Source organism: Nerophis ophidion, linkage group LG17 (genome assembly GCF_033978795.1).
Source record: "Nerophis ophidion isolate RoL-2023_Sa linkage group LG17, RoL_Noph_v1.0, whole genome shotgun sequence".
Taxonomy (NCBI): domain Eukaryota; kingdom Metazoa; phylum Chordata; class Actinopteri; order Syngnathiformes; family Syngnathidae; genus Nerophis; species Nerophis ophidion.
In genome coordinates, this window is record NC_084627.1 from 38,473,442 (window position 1) to 38,499,291 (window position 25,850).

General features: G+C 42.9%; 1 protein-coding gene across 5 annotated transcripts in view; it reads right to left on the reverse strand.

The window, feature by feature from the left end:
- whrna (whirlin a) overlaps positions 1–22,581 on the reverse strand; it is a 289,942-nt gene extending 267,361 nt beyond the window's left edge. For all 5 annotated transcript variants that reach the window (XM_061876910.1, XM_061876907.1, XM_061876909.1 and 2 more), the window contains exon 1: positions 20,006–22,581. In XM_061876910.1, coding sequence (XP_061732894.1) covers positions 20,006–20,713 — 708 coding nt within the window. In that variant the 5' untranslated portion in view covers positions 20,714–22,581. The remainder of the gene's footprint in view (positions 1–20,005) is intronic.
- Positions 22,582–25,850: the final 3,269 nt, after the last annotated feature.

The following is a 25,850-nucleotide window of genomic DNA, read 5'->3' on the forward strand; positions in this document are numbered from 1 at the left end:
TCTTCTCACAGCACAGTCGAACAAACAGAAGTCAGAAGAGACGGAGAGGATAATGCAATTCTTAGCCCTTGACTTGTCCCCGTTGTAAATCATCAATCCAATGCTTTCGTAGGTCATCCCTTAATCCTCATGTGACAAGGGTTATCAAAAGTGATGTTGGCAGCTGTGCACAGAGGGGTGAAAAACTGTGAATGAGGAATGTGTAAGAAGCAAACACTTTTCAGTTGAACATTTTTATATCAGCTTTGAAGTGTCTACACACAAAGCTCACAGACATGATACAATCTAATTTTAATAGTTTCTACCACTCAAATCTACAATATGCTAACTTCAAAAAAACTCTAATATCTTTTTAGTCCCTGAAAAAAAATAGTTTCACATCCGAATTGTAATTCTTATGTATTACGATTCCGAAACAATTATACATTTTCATGTTTTTTTTTTTTATTTGAAACGGACGTTTAAAGAGCTATCTTCGTGCTTACACTCTGCTCCTGAGAAGTAGCTTTTTTAACCTGAAATCAATTTTGAAAAGGTTTGATTGTAATTTATATACCAGATAATATATTGCAAGAATCAGTTCAAATCGAGAATTGTGTTGAATCGAGAATCGATTCTGAATTGAACATCACCCCAAAAATCTGATTCAAATTGTATAATGAATTGTTGTAATATTCACATCCCAACATTTAAGTTAAATGGTAATACAAATGTATAGTCAAGCAATATTGTTTTTAACAGACAACTTAAATCTGTTAAACACTTTCTTGTAGTCTTAAATTGAAAAATCAGTCATCTGTGACTGAGATCAGTACATTCATTTCCGCACTGATGGGAAACTCTTCAACCTACAAAGACTTCAGGCCAAAACCAAAGTGTTGCGGATGACTAAGCACTGGTTGCACACTCCCACGAAGACATACAGCTCTTGATGGATCACGGATGCAGCTGCCTGCAAGCGATTCAGACTGACAATCAATTTTGGAAAGACTGAAGCCATGGTTCAGCTCTCACCATTACAGGCTGCCAATGCACCTAAACCTCCTCATCATCATCATCATCAATATAGAGATCAAGACCGTAGAAAAGTTCTGCTACCTGGGTAGCACAGATACAAGCAACGAATTCCTGAATGCGGAGATGGTGCAGCGCGTTGGCAAGGCAAGTGCGGCCTTTGGCGGATTCTGGTGAGTCCGTGGCATCAGTCTCTCCACCAAGATTGCTGTGTACAGAGCCGTGGTGCTAAGCCCACTGCTCTATTGTTTTGAGACATGGACCACCTACCGCCGACACATCAAACTGCTGTAGCAGTTTCACCAATGTTGTCTGCAGGGGATCTGCAACATCAAGTGGCAAGACAGAGTCTCTAACCTCCAGGTTCTGGAAAACTAGCAGCGAGTGTTTGATCATCAAGTGCCAATTGAGATGGACCGGACATATTATCCGCATGGAAGACCACAGGATTCCAAAGAGGACAAGTGAAGCAGGGGCATCACAATCCAGGAAGACCTCTCAAGAGGTACAAAGACCCTCTGTAGGCAAACCTTAAGAAATGTAACTTCACTGTCAGCTCTTGGGAACCAACAGCCCACAACAGAGATCTTTGGAAGCATGAGTGTGCACAAGGCATAAAGGATTTTGAAACCAACAGAGCGATCAACATTTAGTCAAAGAAGGAGAGAAGGAAACAGAGTTCCACTTTGCGTTCCTTCCCTTGTAGCAGGTGTGGTCGATTGTGTGCATCGCAAATTGGTCTTCACTCTCACATGAGGACCCACCTCAGCAAATGACTTGTCTGCCTACTCTTCTGTCGCATCGACAGGAGATTCCATTGTTATTATTATTCTTACGTTAGCATTAGCAAAACTAGAGGCCAGTTCCCAGTCTGTGTGACTCCTTACCTGAAACACCACTGCTGTAGTTTATTTTCAAACATGCTCAACAAAACGTACAAGAAGACTTGAACAATTCAACATGCCTAAAGGGAGTAGAAAGAAGCAAATCCAAATTAGTCCCACAACTTAATTTCCATGTCTTTGCAATTACTGAAAACAGTATGTTTGTGTCTTTATTAAAGCATCACTAAGTGACTTATAAACCTTCAGAAAATATTTTCATAACTTTTGGGAGGATACAGCAACTTACAAATAGTTGAACGACACCTGGGTCACGGTTTTAATGGCACTTACCAACGTTGAAGAGGGTGGCAGAAAACCTGCCACACAAAAAACTACTTCCCCTTTCCCCATTCGTTAACAAGACAGAAGTCAAAGCGAACATCTATGTGCAAGTGTTCCATTTAAACAGGGAAGTCGGAAATTTCAAGTTCCTTGTCGGAATTTCAACAGGAACGCTCCTTGTTTTTGGATATTTGACTCAGAAAATCAGAGCATTCTCATATTTGTTTCAAAGATGGCTGCTATGGATGTAAACAATGATATCTGCTTCTATGATATCCTTAATTACCACTTCTGATCAGGTTTTGTCGCAGTAAATCAGCCATAAACAATGTATTGTTGCACTTTTATAAATGTTAACGTCACAGTGGCGTAAACTACAATTATTTCATCCAGTATATACTCTGTATGTTGTTAGTAATAGCATATATGTTTTCTCTTCGTCCACCGTGTGTGAATTTTGAAGAACGAGTGCATATTTTACCATAAGTTGTTTGTATTTAGACAAGGCAAGTGCAAAAGTAGCTATCGTGGATGTGGCGATCTTGATTTCCGACTCATAACTGGAACGCTCTCAACTCGGCTGTGACGCCAATCCCAACTACGACTTCCCACTTCCCAGGTAAAATGGAACACAGCCTGGTAGAAGCTGCAAAACAACCAAAGGAACGAAAAGTTTTGCCTGAGGAGAAAAAAATAAGAAAAATGGATCCTATCCGGATAAAAGGGCAGTCATGGATCCACATTGAGCTCAAAAAGGAGGAGGGAATTTTTATGCGATACTGCCTTGGCTCTGTTCCTTCAAAAATCGTAAGTGATTTTCGATGCTCAAATCAAAAAGACATTGCTAATGTTAGGTATTGGAAATTTGTGTGATAGCAATAAATAGCCACCAAGTTGATAGTTTGCAGTTCCAAACTGACACGACCAGCCACACAACAAACTCAAAAGTACTATAAAAAAAAATATATATTTGACGACTGCAAACCGCAAATATAAAGTTTTTGTAAAATATGTAGGTTCCTATTGTGCAAACCTAAGTCATACTGAATCATTGTGGTATTAGCGTGTCAGATTGTATGTACGTGACAATTTTTGACAATTTATGACTTCATTCACCGCTTTGGTCCACTAAAATCAACCAAAACTGAAAATTATTTTAAGTGGGGCTTTAAGTCTTTCAAATTTTTATATTAGTGGCCACTTTAGAGAGTAAAAAAAAAAGATTTACAAATAGCCCCTGGCCTGCTACAGACAAGTTTATAACATTATTTTTCTCTGCAGAGAAAATGTTTGTAGCAATTGGCCGCCATAGACAGGGGGCAGCAAACATAGGTTTGACTGTACTTTGCAGCAGTTATTTGCTTGCAGCTCAAGGTGGGAATCTTTCACAATTCGATAACGATTACAATGCAGGGGTTACGATTAAATTATAAATCCGATATCTATGCATCTTTATTTATATAGTATCAAAGGCTATAGACTTATTATATCTAATTATCAATACTATGCAGCGTATCCCCAGGAAAATTTGTTAGTTAAGGTGGTGTCGCTCCAAGGGGAAGGATGTTGAAGGGGCTGGGTGGGTGTAAGTAACAGTGTAATTTGGCTCGTCGCCACCATCACGTCTCCATCCCACCACAGCCTGGGGGGGCAATAGACTACAAGACTGTGGTGAAGTAGGCCGGCTTCGTCGCATGAAGAAGCCTACAATTTTTGGTTGTGTTTTCCACTCCGTATGCTGAGTGGCAATATACGATATATATTTCAATATTTTTTCCGTAAAAAAAAAAAAAATACACAAAACAGTCCTAGTTACCTGAGATACTAAGTATGTCATTATTTTGACTTAGTAAGAAAATATTTACTAAGTCAAAATAATGACAAACGCCTATTTACAGTAAGTCATTAATTTGACTTAGTCATTATTTTGTCTTACTAAGTCAATGTTTACTAAGTCAGTGAGAATGTTGTCTGTCTATCTGTGTTGGCCCTGCGATGAGGTGGCGACTTGTCCAGGGTGTACCCCGCCTTCCGCCCGATTGTAGCTGAGGTAGGCGCCAGCGCCCCCCGTGACCCCAAAAAGGGAATAAGCGGTAGAAAATGGATAGATGGATGGAAAATAATGACTAAGTCAAATTAATGACTTACTGTAAATAGGCATTTACAATAAGCGTTTCAAAAAGAGTTAAAAGTGGGGCCACATGCTGACATATGTGCAACTCATCATGCTTAATTTACAGGACAAAAAAAATACATATATTTTTATTTTTTAAGACTTTAGTTTAGGCGGTGGCTCTTTGTTGTGCTGCGGGAAACCCTGCTGTGTATAACGGCTCTTCCTTTCTGTCAGGAGCAAGAAACATGGCTTGCAGCGTGACCCCAACGGAAGGGAAGAGCATGCGGAATGCAGGTAAAGATGTAATTTAATATACAAACTAAATCTAATGCAGCTTGGAAGCGCACCCAAAATAAAAGATGTTGCAGCTAGGAAGTGCAGACAGAAAAAAGCTAGTGCAGCTAAGGAGTGCACACAAAACGTTTAACACTGAGATACAAAGCAGACTTGCAGAGGTTACAGAAAACCACTAACCAATTAAACGATCAAGCTAAAAACTAAGAATAATGTTGGCATATAAAGAAAGACTGTTTAACAGCCAGGAACAGGTGTGGGAGGCAGCGCTCAGCCCAGAGGAGAAGTGACAGGAGTCAAAGACACAGCAAGTCAAAACTAAGAATAAGAGCGCTAAAACTAAAATAACACCAAACCCGAGGAAAACAACACAAGTCCAAAAACTGTCAGAGGGTCATGACACATCTCACTGCAAAGGGTGAGACCTCTTTCTCTTTTTCCCTGTTTGCATAAGAAAACAAACACAGACGGACGTAGCAGTTTATCGATGCCGGCAAAGCATTTCGACTTCATTTTCATTTTTTTGCTCAATTGATTGACTTACTGAAATCATCGGCCAAGGGCTAAGTCACCAGTAAAACTTTTTCCTCGGGACAAGAGATGTTTGTTATTAGCATACTGGCTGCCTCCACTGCAACGCACACAAACTTGCTGTTTCCTTCATCACTTTTGATTGGCCAGGAGGCAAAGGACACAAAGCTAAACAATTCTGATTGGCAAACATGTATGTCACTCAAATGCCGGTGATGGTTATTTGTCACACTAATTAAAAACCTCTATTTTGATTCGATATCTATTAATCGTGCAGCCCTAACACACAGCACATATACTTAAATATTATAAATAAAAAGACAAGATTCATGAGGACTGTAGCACCCTGCTAAATGATCACATAAACAAACATCCACACATGGCGAACAGGCATCCTCGTGAATGTAATTTCCGCGTCTTGTTCACGACTAAAGGAAAACTGCATCGTGAGATCGACAGGCGGATCGGTGCGGCGTCTTCGGTAATGTGGACGCTGTATCGAACCGTTGTGGGGAAGAAGGAGCTGAGCCGGAAGGCAAAGCTCTCAACTTACTGGTTGATCTACGTTCCCATCCTCACCTATGGTCATGAGCTTTTGTTTATGACCGAAAGGACAAGATCACGGGTACAAGCGGCCAAAATGAGTTTCCTTCGCCGAGTGGTGGGGTTCTCCCTTAGAGATAGGGTGAGGAGCTCTGCCATCCGGGGGGAGCTCAAAGTAAAGCCGCTACTCCTCCACATCGAGAGGAGTCAGATGAGGTGGTTCGGGCATCTTGTCAGCAACGTTCCTGTGCAATTGCGCACTGCTCACACGTCCTCTGCCCACGGCAATTCTATGCCGTGCACAAAATCCAATAAAAAAATAAGCACTTTTCAAAGTAACTGACTACAAGAGGCCACAGAGACAACAGTTTTCGTTATCACTGTTCAATCATTGTAACGGCTGTTGAGACGCTTTAAGAAGAACAAAAATTCCATCGATCACTTTATTGAGCAAAAGTCTTTATAAACACATGATGAAAAACATCGCTAAATCAATCAATCAATCAATCAATCAATGTTTATTTATATAGCCCTAAATCACAAATGTCTCAAAAGACTGTACAAACCATTACGACTACAACATCCTCGGAAGAACCCACAAAAGGGCAAGGAAAACTCACACCCGGTGGGCAGGGAGAATTCACATCCAGTGGGATGCCAGTGACAATGATGACTATGAGAAACCTTGGAGAGGACCTCAAATGTGGGCAACCCCCCCGCCCTCTAGGGGACTGAAAGCAACAGAGGGGGGGACATAGGAGAAAAAAGAAAAGAAGCGGCAGATCAACTGGTCTAAAAAGGAGGTCTATTTAAAGGCTAGAGTATACAGATGAGTTTTAAGGTGAGACTTAAATGCTTCTACTGAGGTAGCATCTCGAACTGTTACCGGGAGGGCATTCCAGAGTACTGGAGCCCGAACGGAAAACGCTCTATAGCCCGCAGAGTTTTTTTGGGACTCTCGCTGCTGTCTTGGATCCGCTTTGAACTGAACTCTCGTGGCTGTGTTGGAGCCACTATGGATTGAACTTTCACAGTATCATGTTAGACCCGCTCGACATCCATTGCTTTCGGTCCCCTAGAGGGGGGGCGGGGTTGCCCACATCTGAGGTCCTCTCCAAGGTTTCTCATAGTCAGCATTGTCACTGGCGTCCCACTGGATGTGAATTCTCCCTGCCCACTGGGCGTGAGTTCTCCTTGCACTTTTGTGAGTTCTTCTGAGGATGTCGTAGTCGTAATGATTTGTGCAGTCCTTTGAGACATTTGTGATTTGGGGCTATATAAATAAACATTGATTGATTCGTCCCTAGTTTCCGTAAACTTGCAGCTGAGGTGTGCTATATGTACTATCTTCACACCTGTTGTTGACAGTGTTGTCGCACTCGCACTGTGGATATTAGTCTATCTCCTGACTTATTAGACTATTAGACTTCTGTTGATGTGTACAAACCGTTTATTCTTTTCTAGTTTTACTACTTCACAACTGAGCTAGTTTAGCGCTGCAGCTAGCTTAATTTGTCCTCTCCTCTCTCAATATGTAAATGGTAAATGGTTGTACTTAATAGCGCCTTTCTACCCCTTTTTTTAAGGAACCCAAAGTGGTTTGACAGTATCTCAACATTCACCCATTCACACACACATTCACACACTGATGGCGGGAGCTGCCATGCAAGGCGCTAACCAGGGCCCATCAGGAGCAAGGGTGAAGTGTCTTGCTCAAGGACACAACGGACATGACTAAGATGGTACAAGGTGGGGATTGAACCAGTAACCCTTCAGATTGCAGGCACGGCCACTATCCCAAATTCGCCACGCCGTCTCCAAATGTGTCCAAATCTGTGTTTTAGAACTGTCTGTATAACATTATTTATAGACATTTGTCCATCAATTCACCCAGCAGGGACAAGACGCTGATACGCATACACGTCCTTTTAAAACTGACTTTGAAACAACAACGCAAAATAGTTGTATTAGTAAATTGAGACAATGTTGATATCTAATGTTGGATCCACATTGTTGGTTAGGAAATGACCAAATTTCAATAGTCGAATCAATGTCACAATAGTGAATAAATGTCTTCAAAAAACATGTTGTTTCAACTTTGTATTTGTGTTTTAAACTATCGGTTGGGAAAATAGCTAAATTAAATGGTCAAATCAACGTCAGAACCCAACATGGAACAGAATAGCATATATCTTTGTCAATGTATAACAAAACTGTAAGCAAAAACGAATTTAGTGCAAATTCATAATAACACATAAAAACATAACATAGATAAATAGATAAAAATACATAAAAAATACCAAGCACACAGCTTACATGCACAGTCATTATTGTCTTGTGTTCAGCGACAACATTGATTAAATGTTGTCTAAAATCATGTTTTTTCAACGAAATGTTTGAGTTTCTCAACATCAGGACCTAATTCAACGAATTCACAACATTGTTTAATTTTGTCGTGCCTGCTAGGCAAAATCGTCCATGTTTCCATCATGATGCATATTACTTTTCCCACCTCTACATGCAGCTATAGGGGGGAGAGGAGAGTAGTAGTGTTGTCCCGATACCAATATTTTACCAGTACTAAAATATTTCGGTACTTTTCTAAATAAATGGGACCACAAAAAATGTAATTATTGGCATTATTTTAACAAAAAATCTTATGGTACATTAAACATATGTTTGTTATTGCAAGTTTGTCCTTATACAAAAGAGTGAACATATGAGACAACTTGTCTTATTGTGTCATTTATCATTCTGTTACTTTGTCAACATTATTAAGGACAAGTGGTAGAAAATGAATTATTAATCTACTTGTTCATTTACTGCTGATATCTGCTTACTTTCTCTTTTAACATGTTCTATCTAAACTTCTGTTAAAATGTAATAATCACTTATTCTTCTGTTGTTAGATACTTTACATTAGTTTTGGAAGATACCAAATATTTGGATATCGATCTGGTACGAAGTAGTTACAGGATCATACATTGGTCATATTCAAAGTTCTCCTGTGTCCAGGGACATATTTCCTGAGTTTCCATCCATCCATTCATCTTCTTCCGCTTATCCGAGGTCGGGTCGCGGGGGCAACAGCCTAAGCAGGGAAACCCAGACTTCCCTCTCCCCAGCCACTTCGTCTAGCTCTTCCCGGGGGATCCCGAGGCGTTCCCAGGCCAGCCGGGAGACATAGTCTTCCCAACATGTCCTGGGTCTTCCTCGTGGCCTCCTACCGGTTGGACGTGCCCTAAACACCTCCCTAGGGAGGCGTTCGGGTGGCATCCTGACCAGATGCCCGAACCACCTCATCTGGCTCCTCTCGATGTGAAGGAGCAGCGGCTTTACTTTGAGTTCCTGCCGGATGGCAGAGCTTCTCACCCTATCTCTAAGGGAGAGCTTCGCCACACGGCGGAGTAAACTCATTTCGGCCGCTTGTACCCGTGATCTTATCCTTTCGGTCATGACCCAAAGCTCATAACCATAGGTGAGGATGGGAACATAGATCGACCGGTAAAGTGAGAGCTTTGCCTTCCGGCTCAGCTCCTTCTTCACCACAACGGATTGGTACAACGTCCGCATTACTGAAGACGCCGCACCGATGCGCCTGTCGATCTCACGATCCACTCTTCCCTCACTCGTGAACAAGACTCCTAGGTACTTGAACTCCTCTACTTGGGGCAGGGTCTCCTCCCCAACCCCGAGATGGCATTCCACCCTTTTCCGGGAGAGAACCATGGACTCGGACTTGGAGGTGCTGATTCTCATTCCGGTCGCTTCACACTCGGCTGCGAACCGATCCAGTGAGAGCTGAAGATCCTGGCCAAATGAAGCCATCAGGACCACATCATCTGCAAAAAAGCAGAGACCTAATCCTGCGGTCACCAAACCGGAACCCCTCAACGCCTTGACTGCGCCTAGAAATTCTGTCCATAAAATTTATGAACAGAATCGGTGACGAAGGACAGCCTTGGCGGAGTCCAACCCTCACTGGAAATGTGTTCGACTTACTGCCGGCAATGCGGACCAAGCTCTGGCACTGATCGTACAGGGAGCGGACCGCCACAATAAGACAGTCCGATACCCCATACTCTCTGAGCACTCCCCACAGGACTTCCCGAGGGACACGGTCGAATGCCTTCTCCAAGTCCACAAAGCACATGTAGACTGGTTGGGCAAACTCCCATGCACCCTCAAGAACCCTGCCGAGAGTATAGAGCTGGTCCACAGTTCCACAACCAGGACGAAAACCACACTGTTCCTCCGGAATCCGAGGTTCGACTATCCGGCGTAGCATCCTCTCCAGTATACCTGAATAAACCTTACCGGGAAGACTGAGGAGTGTGATCCCACGATAGTTGGAACACACCCTCCGGTCCCCCTCCTTAAAGAGGGGAACCACCACCCCGGTCTGCTAATCCAGAGGTACCGCCCCCGATGTCCACGTGATGCTGCAGAGTCTTGTCAACCAAGACATCTCCACAGCATCCAGAGCCTTAAGGAACTCCGGGCGCACCTCATCCACCCCTGGGGCCTTGCCACCGAGGAGCTTTTTAACTACCTCAGCGACCTCAGCCCCAGAAATAGGAGAGTCCTGAGTTTATGAATATAATATATATTTTTTTCAAACGAAAGAAAACTGTTTGATGCTAAAAAAAATATTGATATAATCATAGTAGTATCGACTAGATACACTATTGTACTTGGTATCATTACAATGGATGTTAGGTGTAGATCCACCAATGGCGTTTGTTTATATTGTACCGTCCCAGAAGAGCTGGGGCTGCAGGGACATTGTTGTTTATCATGGTTTCATCGTATGGCACATGTTTATGACAGTGTTGCCGTTGTTCATACGGGCACCCTTAGTGTGACATGTATGGCTGTTAATTAAGTATGCCCTCCATTCACGCGTGATCAGTGTGTTGAAAGTTAACAATGGTAAGATAGATACGTTTTTACTCAACTATTACCATGGACCCGATGTGCTGTGGGGTGAAGTCAATCAATCTATCAATCAATGTTTATTTATATAGCCCAAAATCACAAGTGTCTCAAAGCGCAGCACAGGCCACAACGACATCCCCGGTTCAGATCCCACATCAGGGCAAGGAAAAATATATGTACCGAACAACCCTACTGAGTAGTGAAATATGTTATCTGGTTGCAAATGCTGATAATAAAGAAATAGTGCATTTTAACGCTGGCCGTATGTAGGAGTTAAATGTTGATGACGCATTTTACATAATTTGTGAGCAACACAAAGACAGTGATAAGCAGAAATGTAGACCATGAATAAAAATGACCTAGCTTTTATGCAATTCTTCGTTTCCTGTCCAATGGATACATCATTTGTCAAACAACTGCTGCCGAGACACTCTTTTTGCAGACCTCACCCACATCCCAACTATTTACAGCTGCAGGAATCAATTTCCTTGAACTCAGACATGAAAGACCGTTTTCAACATGAAGGAAATTGTATTTGGAGTTAACGAGAAAAAGGTTCTTGTCACTGACTAATACGGTACGAAATCAAGTTGAGCACAGACACAGCAACTATTCCTCACATGCAGAGAAATTAGGTAACCAAAATAACACATCTCTCATTATCATGCAGCTCAGTTTTCACTACTGCAAACAAGCTACAAGGTATGCAGCTACGATTGAATACCAAAATGATTGTAAAATCCCCCAAAATGGCAACATTGACAGCATTGCAGCTGTAGGTGATTTCAAGATTGATACGTAAGAGTGACCATTCTTTTGCTGGATTGACCATTCATTTGAAAGAAAAACAATCACTTTTAAGCTAGAGACAATCTTCTCAAAGTGTGAGCCAGTTCTTGAAGTATCCCTACAGTAAAAATAATCTGTCTAATATTGCAATATTTTCTGTTATTGAGTGCAGGCACAAATTGAGGTGACATTTTGCAAGAGATACAACTTAGACCAGACAGCAGAATCAAGTTGAGCAAAAAAGTTTTGCAAGATTAATCAGTGTTTTTTTAATGCATAATTTAAAGTAGGGCTGGGCTATATATCGATATGCTCGATACATCGCGGGTTTGTCTCTGTGCGATACAGAAAATGACTATATCGTGATATTCGAGTATATGTTCTCACGCAGTTGCTTTTAGCTGCGGGCATTACACTGCATGTGTTTCTCACTCTTTCTTGTCTCTCCTTCTCACAGAGACTAAAACAAGCGCACCTCCTTACATATGTCACGCGCGCAACGTCTCACACCCTCCCCGAGCAGAGAGGTAGCTATATGGGTAACATCAGCTGTGATGCTAACGGTGCTTTGTGAGTGGTAATACAAGAGAGAAAAGGTGCTAATCTGGTAACAAATGAAGGAAGAATTAATTCCCAAGAAAAACAGCACGGGGTGCATCGTCTGGCAAGGGTTTGGCTTTAAGCGGGAATATGTTCAACAATTATGCGGCAAAAGCGTTGCTTACAAAAAGTATCAGCTCTGCTGTTTGATTTCCTATTATGCAGCTCATTTTTATTTGACACTTATTGAAATATATTGTGTGACATCAAGCACAAAAGTGCACTTTGAATAATTTCATAAATCAGAAACAGATGACATAGTGCTGTATTTTACTTATTTATCTATTTTTTTCCAACCAAAAATGCTTTGCCCTGATTAGGGGGTACTTGAATTCAAAAAATGTTCACAGTTCACAGTGAAAAAAGATTGAGAACCACTGTTATAGAGGACGTTAAAGGCAGTGCAGTCACGGCAGCCCTTAATAATGTCGGCCGGGCGAAAATTGGGACAAATTCGGGAGAATGGTTGCACCGGTAGATTGTCGGGAGGCGCACTGAAATTCAGGAGTCTCCCGGAAAAATCGTGAGGGTTGGCAAGTATGTTGCTAGGGGGGGAAAGCCATACATAAAAGGTGAATTCATTAAAAAGTGCATGTTAGATTTTTTAAGAAATCTTTGCTTGCGGCCCAGCCTCACCCAGTTTCTGCATCCAGTGGGCCCCAGGTAAATTAAGTTTGAGACTCCTGTTTTAAACTATTGTAGTGGTGTTCTGTACAAAAACTGCACTTTAATTTAATGTTGTCATCTTGGTGACATCATTCACAAAAGTGCACTTATAGCTTGTTTTAAAAAGTCTCTGACAATCTTGCACTTTCTGTTTCGAAATGACATGAATGTTTGTGCCACTGCTTAATAACTATTTATTAATACAGTTTTGCTAAATTGACTTAGTTGTGATTTCCTTATCTGCATGAAAATTTTAAATCCGGGTATTATCTTCGACCCAAATCTCTCCTTTGAGTCACACATTAAAAGCGTTACTAAAACGGCCTTCTTTCATCTCCGTAATATCGCTAAAATTCGCTCCATTTTGTCGAATAAAGACGCCGAGATCATTATCCATGCGTTTGTTACGTCTCGTCTCGATTACTGTAACGTATTATTTTCGGGTCTCCCCATGTCTAGCATTAAAAGATTACAGTTGGTACAAAATGTGGCTGCTAGACTTTTGACAAGAACAAGAAAGTGTGATCACATTACGCCTGTACTGGCTCACCTGCACTGGCTTCCTTTGCACTTAAGATGTGACTTTGAGGTTTTACTACTTACGTATAAAATACTACACGGTCTAGCTCCAGCCTATCTTGCCGATTGTATTGTACCATATGTCCCGGCAAGAAATCTGCGTTCAAAAGACTCCGGCTTATTAGTGATTCCTAGAGCCCCAAAAAAGTCTGCGGGCTATAGAGCGTTTTCCGTTCGGGCTCCAGTACTCTGGAATGCCCTCCCGGTAACAGTTCGAGATGCTACCTCAGTAGAAGCATTTTAAGTCTCACCTTAAAACTCATCTGTATACTCTAGCCTTTAAATAGACATCCTTTTTAGACCAGTTGATCTGCCGCTTCTTTTCTTTTTACTCCTATGTCCCCCCCTCCCTTGTGGAGGGGGTCCGGTCCCATGACCATGGATGAAGTACTGGCTGTCCAGAGTCGAGACCCAGGATGGACCGCTCGTCGGGACCCAGGATGGACCACTCGCCTGTATCGGTTGGGGACATCTCTACGCTGCTGATCCGCCTCCGCTTGAGATGGTTTCCTGTGGACGGGACTCTCGTTGCTGTCTTGGATCTGCTTGAACTGAACTCTAGCGGCTGTGTTGGAGCCACTATGGATTGAACTTTCACAGTATCATGTTAGACCCGCTCGACATCCATTGCTTTCAGTCCCCTAGAGGGGGGGGGTTACCCACATCTGAGGTCCTCTCCAAGGTTTCTCATAGTCAGCATTGTCACTGGCGTCCCACTGGATGTGAATTCTCCCTGCCCACTGGGTGTGAGTTTTCTTTGCCCTTTTGTGGGTTCTTCCGAGGATGTTGTAGTCGTAATGATTTGTGCAGTCCTTTGAGACATTTGTGATTTGGGGCTATATAAATAAACATTGATTGATTGATTGATTGAAAATGAGCATATATTAATGCAGTATGAACAAGAATGTTTGAATGTAGACACATAGAATCATCATACTGCTGTGATTATATGCATCAAGTGTTCATTCAAGGCTAAGGCAAAATATCGCGATATATATCATGTATCGTGACATGGCCGAAAAATATTGAGATATCAATAAAAGGCCATATCGCCCAGCCCCTAATTTAGAGCATAAGCTAAATGGACCAACAGGACAGTCAACCTGGGGCTTTGTATTGGACAACAGACATTTACTGCCAATTGTGATAATGCAGAAAAACTAGTTTTTGAAACGCTTTAACCTCTTTAACCAGCCATTTGACTATGGACAGGCAAAAACAGATGGAAAAGAATGTGTTTTTAAAGTATGTGCGTTAGTGTTAAAAGCAGAACATGTTTTATAGTAGGTATAGTAATATTTTCTCTGTGTGTGTCTGTAAACATAGACTACGTGACTAGCTCCAGATGTGTCTTCCACAAGATGTGTGGCTTTTTCATACACATTTTATTAAAGGCCTACTGAAATGAGATGTCCTTATTCAAACGGGGATAGCAGGTCCATTCTGTGTGTCATACTTGATCATTTCGCGATATTGCCATATTTTTGCTGAAAGGATATAGTAAAGAAAATCGACGATAAAGTTTGCAACTTTTGGTCGTTAATAAAAAAGCCCTGCCTTTACCGGAAGTAGCAGACGATGACATCACCGGTGTGATGGCTCCTCACATCCTCACATTGTTTAAAATGTGAGCCTCCAGCATCAAGAGCTATTCGGACCGAGAAAGCGACAATTTCCCCATTAATTTGAACGAGGATGAAAGGATGAGGATATTGATAGTGAAGGACTAGAAAAAAAATAAAAATAAAATAAAGTTTAAAAAATAAAGGCGATTGCATTGGGAGCAATTTAGATGTTTTTAGACAAATTTACTAGGATAATTCTGGGAAATCCCTTATCTTTCTATTGTGTTGCTGGTGTTTTAGTGAGTTAAATAGTACCTGATAGTCGGTGGGGTGTGTCCACGGGTGTGTTGACGCCAGTCTCTGAGGGAAGTCACGGCAGCTGCATGGACGGCGCAAGCTTTGCTGATCTCCGGTAAGAGGCGACTTTTTACCACTATTTTCTCACCGAAACCTGACGGTTGACAAGTGCTCGGGAACCATGTTCGCTTGACCGTTCTGATCCATAGTAAAGCTTCACCTCTGGGAATTTTAAACAAGGAAACACCGTGTGTTTGTGTGGCTAAAGGCTAAAGCTTCCCACTTCTATCTTTCTACTTTGACTTCTCCATTAATAATTGAACAAATTGCAAAAGATTCAGCAACACAGATGTCCAAAATACTGTGTAATTGCGCTATGAAAAGAGACGAATTTTAGCCGCAAGTGGTGCTGGCTAATATGTCCCCTCCAACCAGTAACGTCACAAACACGCGTCATCATTCCGCGACGTTTTCAACAGGAAACTCCGCGGGAAATTTAAAATTGTAATTTAGCAAACTAAACCGGCCGTGTTGGCATGTGTTGCAATGTTAATATTTCATCATTGATATATAAACTATCAGACTGCGTGGTCGGTAGTAGTGGGTTTCAGTAGGCCTTTGAAGTCATTACTTAGGTCAGTGTTTGGCTTATTAGAGTGACCATGGTTATTCTTCTTTTTTTACAGGAGAGTACCAACAAATGTGGTAGGTGTAATATGGTGTGAATCAGCACCATCATAAAGGATAGCAAGTATAAACCCGCAAGAAAAAAAGCAGAAAACAAGATGCATTTTCAAATCGGACACTCATGAAGCCAAGGCCCTGACATTGGCTCCTTTCAAATCAATCAGCACCATGCATAATTCAGCCACTCTTTTTATCACCTCATTTGCTAATGGGCTTTTCTTTTGGCTTATGAAGAAGCACACTCACTGACTGACACGGGCACAATAGTGCATTAGGCGGGAGTATTCCAAGTTATACACTGTTCAAACTAAGGCAAAGCATTAGCACCACTTTAAATAAATACACTGTTTCCAGATAAAAATTATTCCACCCTTTCATCCATGTTCTTTTGCTTATCCAACCTCAGATCTCGGGGGCAGTAGCCTAAGCAGAGAAGCCCAGACTTCCCCTCTCCCCAGTCACTTCGTCCAGCTCCTCCCTTGGGATAGTCTTCCCAACGTGTCCCGGGTTTCCCTGAGGACTCTTATCGGCCGGATGTGGCCTAAACACCGCCCCAGGGAGGCGTCCAAGGGGTATCCTGACCAGATGCCTCAACCACCCCATCTGGCTTCTCTCTATGTGGAGGAACATTGGCTTTACTAAAAGAGGAGAGCCCCACCCCCTGATAAAGGGAACTCATTTCGGCCGCTTGTACCCGGGATCTTGTCCTTTCGGTCGTAACCCAGAGCTCATGAGGATAGGGTCGTAGATCGACAGGTAAAAAATAGTTTGTCTGTGTTAGCGCTTATAATAACAATAAAACTAATGCTTGGTTAATATTCAAGTCGCAAAATGTAAATGGGGTATTGTTGGTAGTTTTTGGATGTTTTTTTTAAATTGGGTTTTATGGGCGGAATATGTAGCTGAGATAGGCGCCAGCGCCCCCCGCGACCCCAAAAGGGAATAAGCGGTAGAAAATGGATGGATGGGCGGAATAGAGGACCTCCCATTGGCTCCGATGTAGGGAAAAATAATAATCTGTAGTCAAGTATTTCACAATGGTTGTGAACGATAGGCAAAATTCCAAAAAAGAGCAGAAAAAGTGCAAAAAAATAAGTATCCAAATTGTTTCATATGAATTACATGTGACTTTTATGGGAGGCTTCAAATAAAATTCTGCTGAGGACCTTAATTTAAGCATGGCGGCATAGCTAGCTTCTCGGTGGCAGAGGGGTTAGTGCATCTGCCTCACAATACGAAGGTCCTGCAGTCCTGGGTTCAAATCCAGGCTCGGGATCTTTCTGTGTGGAGTTTGCATGTCCTCCCCGTGAATGCGTGGGTTCCCTCCGGGTACTCCGGCTTCCTCCCACTTCCAAAGACATGCACCTGGGGATAGGTTGATTGGCAACACTAAATTGGCCCTAGTGTGTGAATGTGAGTATGAATGTTGTCTGTCTATCTGTGTTGGCCCTGCGATGAGGTGGCGACTTGTCCAGGGTGTACCCCGCCTTCCGCCCGATTGTAGCTGAGATAGGCGCCAGCGCCCCCCGCGACCCCAAAAAGGGAATAAGCGGTAGAAAATGGATGGATGGATGGCATAGCTAGCTCGGATGGTAGAGTGCCAGCAACATGAGGGTTCCAGGTTCGATCCCCGCTTTTGCCATCCTAGTCACTGCCGTAGTGTCCTTGGGAAAGACACTTTACCCACCCGCGCTGGTTTAAATGTAACTTAGATATTGGGTTTCAATATGCAAAGCACTTTGAGTCACTAAAGAAAAGCGCTATATAAATATATCCATCCATCCATCCTCCCATTTTCTACCGCTTATTCCTTTTGGGGTCGCGGGGGGCGCTGGTGCCTATCTTAGCTACAATCGGGCGGAAGGCGGGGTACACCCTGGACAAGTTGTCACCTCATCGCAGGGCAAACACAGATAGACAGACAACATTCACACTCACATTCACACACTAGGGCCGATTTAGTGTTGCTAATCAACCTATCCTCAGGTGCATGTCTTTGGAGGTGGGAGGAAGCCGGAATACCCAGAGGGAACACACGCAGTCACGGGGAGAACATGCAAACTCCACACAGAGAGATCCCGAGCCGGGGATTGAACCCAGGACTACTCAGGACCTTTGTATTGTGAGGCAGACGCACTAACCCCTCCTCCACCGTGAAGCCTATATAACAGTGGTTCTTAACCTTGTTGGAGGTACCGAACCCCACCAGTTTCAAAAGTGCATTCAACGAACCCTTCTTTAGTGAAAAATTAAATGTTTTTGTTTTTTTAAATTCAAGACAAATTTATGTTTTTTTTACTGGTGCACAAAATGAACCGTGCGTGAACATCACCTTGTTCAAAGAACAAAACCAACACAGAGCATGAACTCACAACAAATTACACACCTGCAAATTTGTCATGTTCTATGGTCACGTTTTGTTTAGTTATGTTCTGTTGGTTTAAAACTCTTTTTAGTTCCTATTTACGCTCCATTGTTTTGTCACCATGACGACGTATTAGTTCACCTGTACCCATTTGGACTCAAGTACCTGTGTTAATCATGTCGCTATTATTTAAGCTTATAGTTGCCAGGCAGTCGGGCTGGCGTCATTGTTGTTGCTCCATGCTCTGTTCACTCTGGTTATGTATCGCTCGGCTCATTTCCTTCCAAGTAAGTTTGGTTTATTCATGTCACGTTTAGAGAGTCTTTTGTTTCATATCCACAGTTTTGCCTTTGTGGTAGTTTTAATTTTTTTACCAAGTTTTTTCTGCGCCTTATGCGCACCTTTAGTTTGCACTTTTTTTTATAGATAAATATGTCTTTACCTTCACGCCATGTCCCGTCACCTTCCTTTGCATTCGGGGAAAACAAACCCTGTTCTGACAAAAGTAGTGGGACTTCTGCGGTTGCCGTATATATAATACGCAGATAGGGAGAAGTTTCTATTTACACGATGAATCGGGTGTGTCCTCACCTCCGCTTAACCCCTGAGACCAACTCACCGAACCCCTAGGGTTCGATCAAACCCAGGTTAAAGGCCTACTGAAAGCCACTACTACCGACCACGCAGTCTGATCGTTTATATATCAATGATGAAGTATTAACATTGCAACACATGCCAACATGGCCTTTTTAGTTTACTAAATTGCAATTTTAAATTTCCCGCGAGTTTCTTGTTGAAAACGTCGCGGAATGATGACGCGTACGCGTGACGTCACGGACTGTAAGGAAATATTAGCACTGCACCAAACACAGCTAAATGTCGTCTCTGTTCATGGCGTAATTACACAGTATTTTGGACATCTGTGTTTCTGAATCTTTTGCAATTTGTTCATTTAATAATGGAGACTATAAAGAACAATGCTATTGGTGGAAAGCGGTGGATTGCAGCTGTCTTTAGCACCGAGACACGACCGGTGTTTCTTTGTTTGTTGTGAAGCTTTAACACAGAGCGGTCAAGCGAACATGTTTTCTCTACGTCAATCAGCATGTTTTTGGATGGGGAAATTGTGATATATATCTTACCGGAGACATCATTGGATTATTCGTCGTCCTGCAGCAGCTGTTTAAAAGGCAGCAGTGAGCTTGGGTCCTCGGCTTCTCTCTTAGACACTTCGTGTTCACCGCAGCCATCCGACCTCGAGGTATGACTTTACAATCTTTAAATCTCACTAAAACACTATTAAAACAATAAGCAGATAAGGGATCTTCCAGAATTATCCTAGTAAATGTGTCTAATTTTATCTGAGACGCTTACACTGGCGCCGCCGTCTTTTTTTTTTTTTCTAGTCCTTCACTATCAATATCCTAAATCACAAATTCTTCATCCTCGCTGAAATTAATGGGGAAATTGTCGCTTTCTCGGTCCGAATGGCTCCAATTAAAAATAATGTGAATATGTGTGGAGCCCTGCAACTCGTGATGTCACACGCACATACTTCCGGTAAAGGCAGGGCTTTTTTATTAGCAACCAAAAGTTGCGAACTTTATCGTCAATGTTCTCTACTAAATCCTTTCAGCAAAAATATGGCAATATAGCGAAATAATCAAGTATGACACATAGAATGGACCTGCTATCCCCGTTTAAATTACAAAATCTCGTTTCAGTAGGCCTTTAAGAACCAATGCAATATACACTAATTCACATTCACACACCTAATAATTACTTCCCAAAGGCCCATTTTGTAAGTAGCATGAACCGCCTCCAAAACAAATGCCTATTTTGCATGAACACGTACCTTAACTGCTTCCGCGTGAGAGACTTTGTCGAAGACTTTGTCGTTGACTTTCATGATCTGGTCGCCGACCCGGAGACCCTCCTTCTCCGCCAGGCTGCCCGGTTCCACCAGCGACACGTAGATGCCCACCCCGTGCTCCGAGCCGCCGCGGATGCTGAAGCCCAGGCCCTCGTTGCTCTTATGCCGCTTCATGTTGATCTGCCGCGGCTCCCCCACGGACTCGTGGATGAAGTTCCTGCCGAGGAGCGGCACCAGCGGCGCTGTCCCGTCGCTGCTGGTGCTGAAGCTGTCCGGCGAGCCCCGGAGCGCCACCTGGAACTCGGCCGGGTTTTCCTGCGCCGAGGGAGTCGGGCTGGAGCCGGGGAGGCCCGCGCTCCCGCTCTCGGACTTGAGGTAAAGACCCTCCGAGGTGTACTGCTCGAAGAGGAGCTGATCGGAGCGGGGGATGACGAGCCGCAGCATGGGGAGAAGTTGCCGCTTGCTGGGCGCGTTGAGGATGACGTGGAGGGTCTGCACCAGGTCGTAGACGTTGCGCTTGGAGTGGTAGACATTGAGGCAGTGGATGAACTGCTCCCGCTCGAAGTCGTTGAGCAGCAGGTTGAGCGCGTTGTGGAGCTTCCGCACGTTGGCCGACAGCGTCCGCGCGCTGGAGGCCACCGAGTTGGCCGAGGAGCTGAGCGACGCGCGCTCCGAGTCCGCGGCGCTCATGCCGGGCAGTGTGACGGAGACACCACGGCGCGGAGGTCGGAAGCGGGGGTTGTCTAGGCCAGGGGTCACCAACGCGGTGCCCGCGGGCACCAGGTAGCCCGTAAGGACCAGATGAGTCGCCCGCTGGCCTGTTCTAAAAATAGCTCAAATAACAACACTTACCAGTGAGCGGCCTCTATTTTTTTTAATTTTATTTATTTACTAACAAGCTGGGCTCGCTTTGCGCGACATTTTTGATTCTAAAAGAGACAAAACTCAAATGGAATTTGAAAATCCAAAGAAAGTATTTTAAAGACTTGGTCTTCACTTGTTTAAATAAATTATTTTACTTTGCTTCTTATAACTTTCAGAAAGACAATTTTAGAAAAAAATTACAACCTTAAAAATTATTCTAAGATTTTTAAACACATATACCTTTTTACCTTTTAAATTCCTTCCTCTTCTTTCCTGACAATTTAATTCAATGTTCAAGTATTTTCTTTTTTTATTGTAGAGAATAATAAATACATTTTAATATTTTTTTTTGCTTCTGTTTTTTCGACGAAGAATATTTGTGAAATATTTCTTCAAACTTATTATGATTAAAATTCAAATAAATTATTCTGGCAAATCTAGAAAATCTGTAGAATCAAATTTAAATCTTAATTAAATGTCTTTTGAATTTCTTTTAAAATTTTTGTTTGGGAAAATCTAGAATAAATAATGATTTGTCTTTGTTAGAAATATAGCTTGGTCCAATTTGTTATATATTCTAACAAAGTGCAGTTTGGATGTTAACCTATTTAAAACGTGTCATCAAAATGTCTAAAATCAATCTTAATCGGGAAAAATTACTAATGATGTTCCTTTAAGTCTTTTTTTTTTATTTTTTCAAAAAGATTCGAATCGGGTAGTTTTTGTCTTCATTTTTTTCGGTTGAATTTTGAATTTTAAAGAGTCGAAATGGAAAATAAACTATGTTTCAAAATTTAATTTTCATTTTTTTCCTGTTTTCTCCTCTTTTAAACCGTTCAATTAAGTGTTTTTTTCATAATTTATTCTCTACAAAAAACCTTCCATAAAAGGAACAAAAATGTACGACGGAATGACAGACAGAAATACCCATTTTTTTATATATATACATAGATTTATTTTCTAAAGGTAAATTGAGCAAATTGGCTACTTCTGGCGATTTTAGTGTGTATCAAACTGGTAGCCCTTCGCATTAATCAATACCCAAGAAGTAGCTCTTGGTTTCAAAAAGGTTGGTGACCCCTGGTCTAGGGATTAAGACCCGCGGTCGGCATCGTTATAGCCCAGACTTGGTCGCAAATTCAACAAGTAAGATGCAAGTAAGCAAGAACTATAAGGCGCGTTTTTTTTGTTTGTTTTTTACCGCAATAACAAACGTCGTACGCGCACAGTCATTTTACAGCTTAGTCTTATTTTTATCTTAGCGTCCGTCATATATTTAGCTTAGCGTCATTAGCCGCCGTCTGGTTGTCTCAAGGGTCAGGTGGCCATGAAGCTGCTGGAAGCTTCACGGAGCAAAGACAAAAAAAAAAAAAAAAAAAAAAAATGTAAATCCTCAGAATATCCAAACAACTTGAAAAGCCTCGGGGGAAAAATATCAACAATAGACAACATTATAAATAAAAAGTTCCTTCTCAGGTGTGTTTCTCCAATTCCACACGACGTCAAGTTGGTGAAAAATAAGCCTCCGGCAGCTCTTTATCGCCCGAAAGTGAAGCTTGCGTGGGGTTTTAGTGCGTGTGTGTTTTTTTATATTTAGCTCCCTCCGTGTTGCTGCTCGCCTCCACTTCCCACGCGTTACTACAGCGACCTGGCCAGTGGCTGCGAGTGGAGCCGCAGCCTGCTTCCGAATCCGAAGCTCTTCGGTCAGGAAGTGACGTCAGCTCAGCTCCTTCAAAAAAAAGTTCCGCCCCTTTAGCTGCGTGCCTGTGGCGAGCCTAAGCTAGTAGGGGCAAAAAGAATAGAGAGTAATGTGTCTTTTTATGCAGTGATTATGAACAAAGGGATCACAGTCATTATTAGTGATGGGTTGATTACTGAAAACCAGTAACAAGTTACAGTTACTAGATACTTTATTTCAAATTTAACTTAGTTACTTACACCAAAAAGTAATGCGTTACTGTGAAAAGTAATTAATTAGTTTTTTTTGTTTTATTAAGGCTCCCATTAATGCCCTTTTAGCCTTCATTTCAGTAATGTTATTGCACTGGAGAATAATACAATTTGTTGATCAACATGACATGCATTTGCATCGCTGAACTCTGCCAAGCCATGTGGTCTACATACAACACACAAAGACAAAGATATGTTTCAAGGGGGCCAATTTTTTTGAGCCGGAACAAATTGACAAAACTATTTTAAATAGCTGCAACATAACATACATAACAGTTCGAGATGCCACCTCAGTAGAAGCATTTAAGTCTCACCTTAAAACTCATTTGTATACTCTAGCCTTTAAATAGACTCCCTTTTTAGACCAGTTGATCTGCCGTTTCTTTTCTTTTTCTTCTATGTCCCACTCTCCCTTGTAGAGGGGGTCCGGTCCGATCCGGTGGCCATGTACTGCTTGCCTGTGTATCGGCTGGGGACATCTCTGCGCGGCTGATCCGCCTCCGCTTGGGAGGGTTTCCTGCTGCCTCCGCTGTGAACGGGACTCTCGCTGCTGTGTTGGATCCGCTTTGGACTGGACTGTGTTGGATCCATTATGGATTGAACTTTCACAGTATCATGTTAGACCCGCTCGACATCCATTGCTTTCCTCCTCTCCAAGGTTCTCATAGTCATCATTGTCACCGACGTCCCACTGGGTCATTATTGTCACCGAAGTCCCACTGGGTGTGAGTTTTCCTTGCCCTTATGTGGGCCTACCGAGGATGTCGTAGTGGTTTGTGCAGCCCTTTGAGACACTAGTGATTTAGGGCTATATAAGTAAACATTGATTGATTGATAAGTAACAAACCGCATAATGACAATATGTCACAATATGTCACAAAATAGCTTTAAACCTGGCTTCACCCAAGGAAGGCACACATTACATGATTATATTTAATGTCACTATAGACCGCACATATTTTGTTATAATAGGGGTCGGGAACCTTTTTGGCTGAGAGAGCCATGAAAGCCAAATTTTTTAAAGTGTATTACCGTGAGAGCCGTATCATATGTTTTAACACTGAATACAACTAAATGCATGCATTTTTTAAGTAAGACTTACATTTTTAGAGTATAAGTCTTATATTTTATATCATTTTTATTCTGAAGCTAACCAATAATAAATAAAATACTTCTTTGGCAACACTAAATTGGCCCTAGTGTGTGAATGTGAGTGTGAATGTCGTCTGTCCATCTGTGTTGGCCCTGTGATGAGGTGGCGACTTGTCCAGGGTGTACGCCGCCTTCTGCCCAAATGCAGCTGAGATAGGCTCCAGTAACCCCCGCGACCCCAAAAGGGACAAGCGGTAGAGAATAGATGGATGGACTTCTTACCATTGATGTGACTTATTGAACAGGTGCGGTTGAAAACGGATGGATGGATTAAAATGCATAAGAATGTTTTATATGTTAAACGTTATTTTTAACACCGATTACTGGCGGAATTCCATCCATCCATCCATCATCTTCCGCTTATCCGAGGTCGGGTCGCGGGGGCAGCAGCCTAAGCAGGGAAGCCCAGACTTCCCTCTCTCCAGCCACTTCGTCTAGCTCTTCCCGGGGGATCCCGAGGCGTTCCCAGGCCAGCCGGGAGACATAGTCTTCCCAACGTGTCCTGGGTCTTCCCCGTGGCCTCCTACCAGCTGGACGTGCCCTAAACACCTCCCTAGGGAGGCGTTCGGGTGGCATCCTGACCAGATGCCCGAACCACCTCATCTGGCTCCTCTCGATGTGAAGGAGCAGCGGCTTTACGTAGAGTTCCTCCCGGATGGCAGAGCTTCTCACCCTATCTCTAAGGGAGAGCCCCGCCACACGGCGGAGGAAACTCATTTCGGCCGCTTGTACCCGTGATCGTATCTTTTCGGTCATGACCCAAAGCTCATGACCATAGGTGAGGATGGGAACGTAGATCGACCGGTATATTGAGAGCTTTGCCTTCCGGCTCAGCTCCTTCTTCACCACAACGGATCGATACAACGTCCGCATTACTGAAGACGCCGCACCGATCCGCCTGTCGATCTCACGATCCACTCTTCCCCCACTCGTGAACAAGACTCCTAGGTACTTGAACTCCTCTACTTGGGGCAGGGTCTCCTCCCCTACCCGGAGATGGCACTCCACCCTTTTCCGGGCGAGAACCATGGACTCGGACTTGGAGGTGCTGGCGGAATTATTCATTACTAATCATGTTATGTAATGTCAGCTCAGATGTATTTGAGAGCCAGATGCAGTCATCAAAAGAGCCACATCTGGCTCTAGAGCCATAGGTTCCCTACCCCTGTGTTATACACTCGCTAAGCCAGGTGTGTTTTTTTTCTCTCAAGATATTGTGATATAAAATCATGTCTTCAGTGAAGTCCAGTACACTCTACGCCAGGGGTCGGGAACCTTTAAGGCCGAGAGAGCCATGAAAGCCATTAAAAGATTACAGTTGGTACAAAATGCGGCTGCTAGACTTTTGACAACAACAAGAAAGTTTGATCACATTACGTCTATACTGGCTCACCTGCACTGGCTTCCTTTGCACTTAAGATGTGACTTTAAGGTTTTACTACTTACGTATAAAATACTACACGGTCTAGCTCCATCCTATCTTGCCGATTGTATTGTACCATATGTCCCGGCAAGAAATCTGCGTTCAAAAGACTCCGGCTTATTAGTGATTCCTAGAGCCCAAAAAAAGTCTGCGGGCTATAGAGCGTTTTCCGTACTCTGGAATGCCCTCCCGGTAACAGTTAGAGATGCTACCTCAGTAGAAGTATTTAAGTCTCACCTTAAAACTCATCTGTATACTCTAGCCTTTAAATAGATCTGCCACTTCTTTTCTTTTTTCTCCTATGTCCCCCCCTCCCTTGTGGAGGGGGTCCGGTCCGATGACCATGGATGAAGTACTGGCTGTCCAGAGTCGAGACCCAGGATGGACCGCTCGTCGGGACCCAGGATGGACCACTCGCCTGTATCGGTTGGGGACATC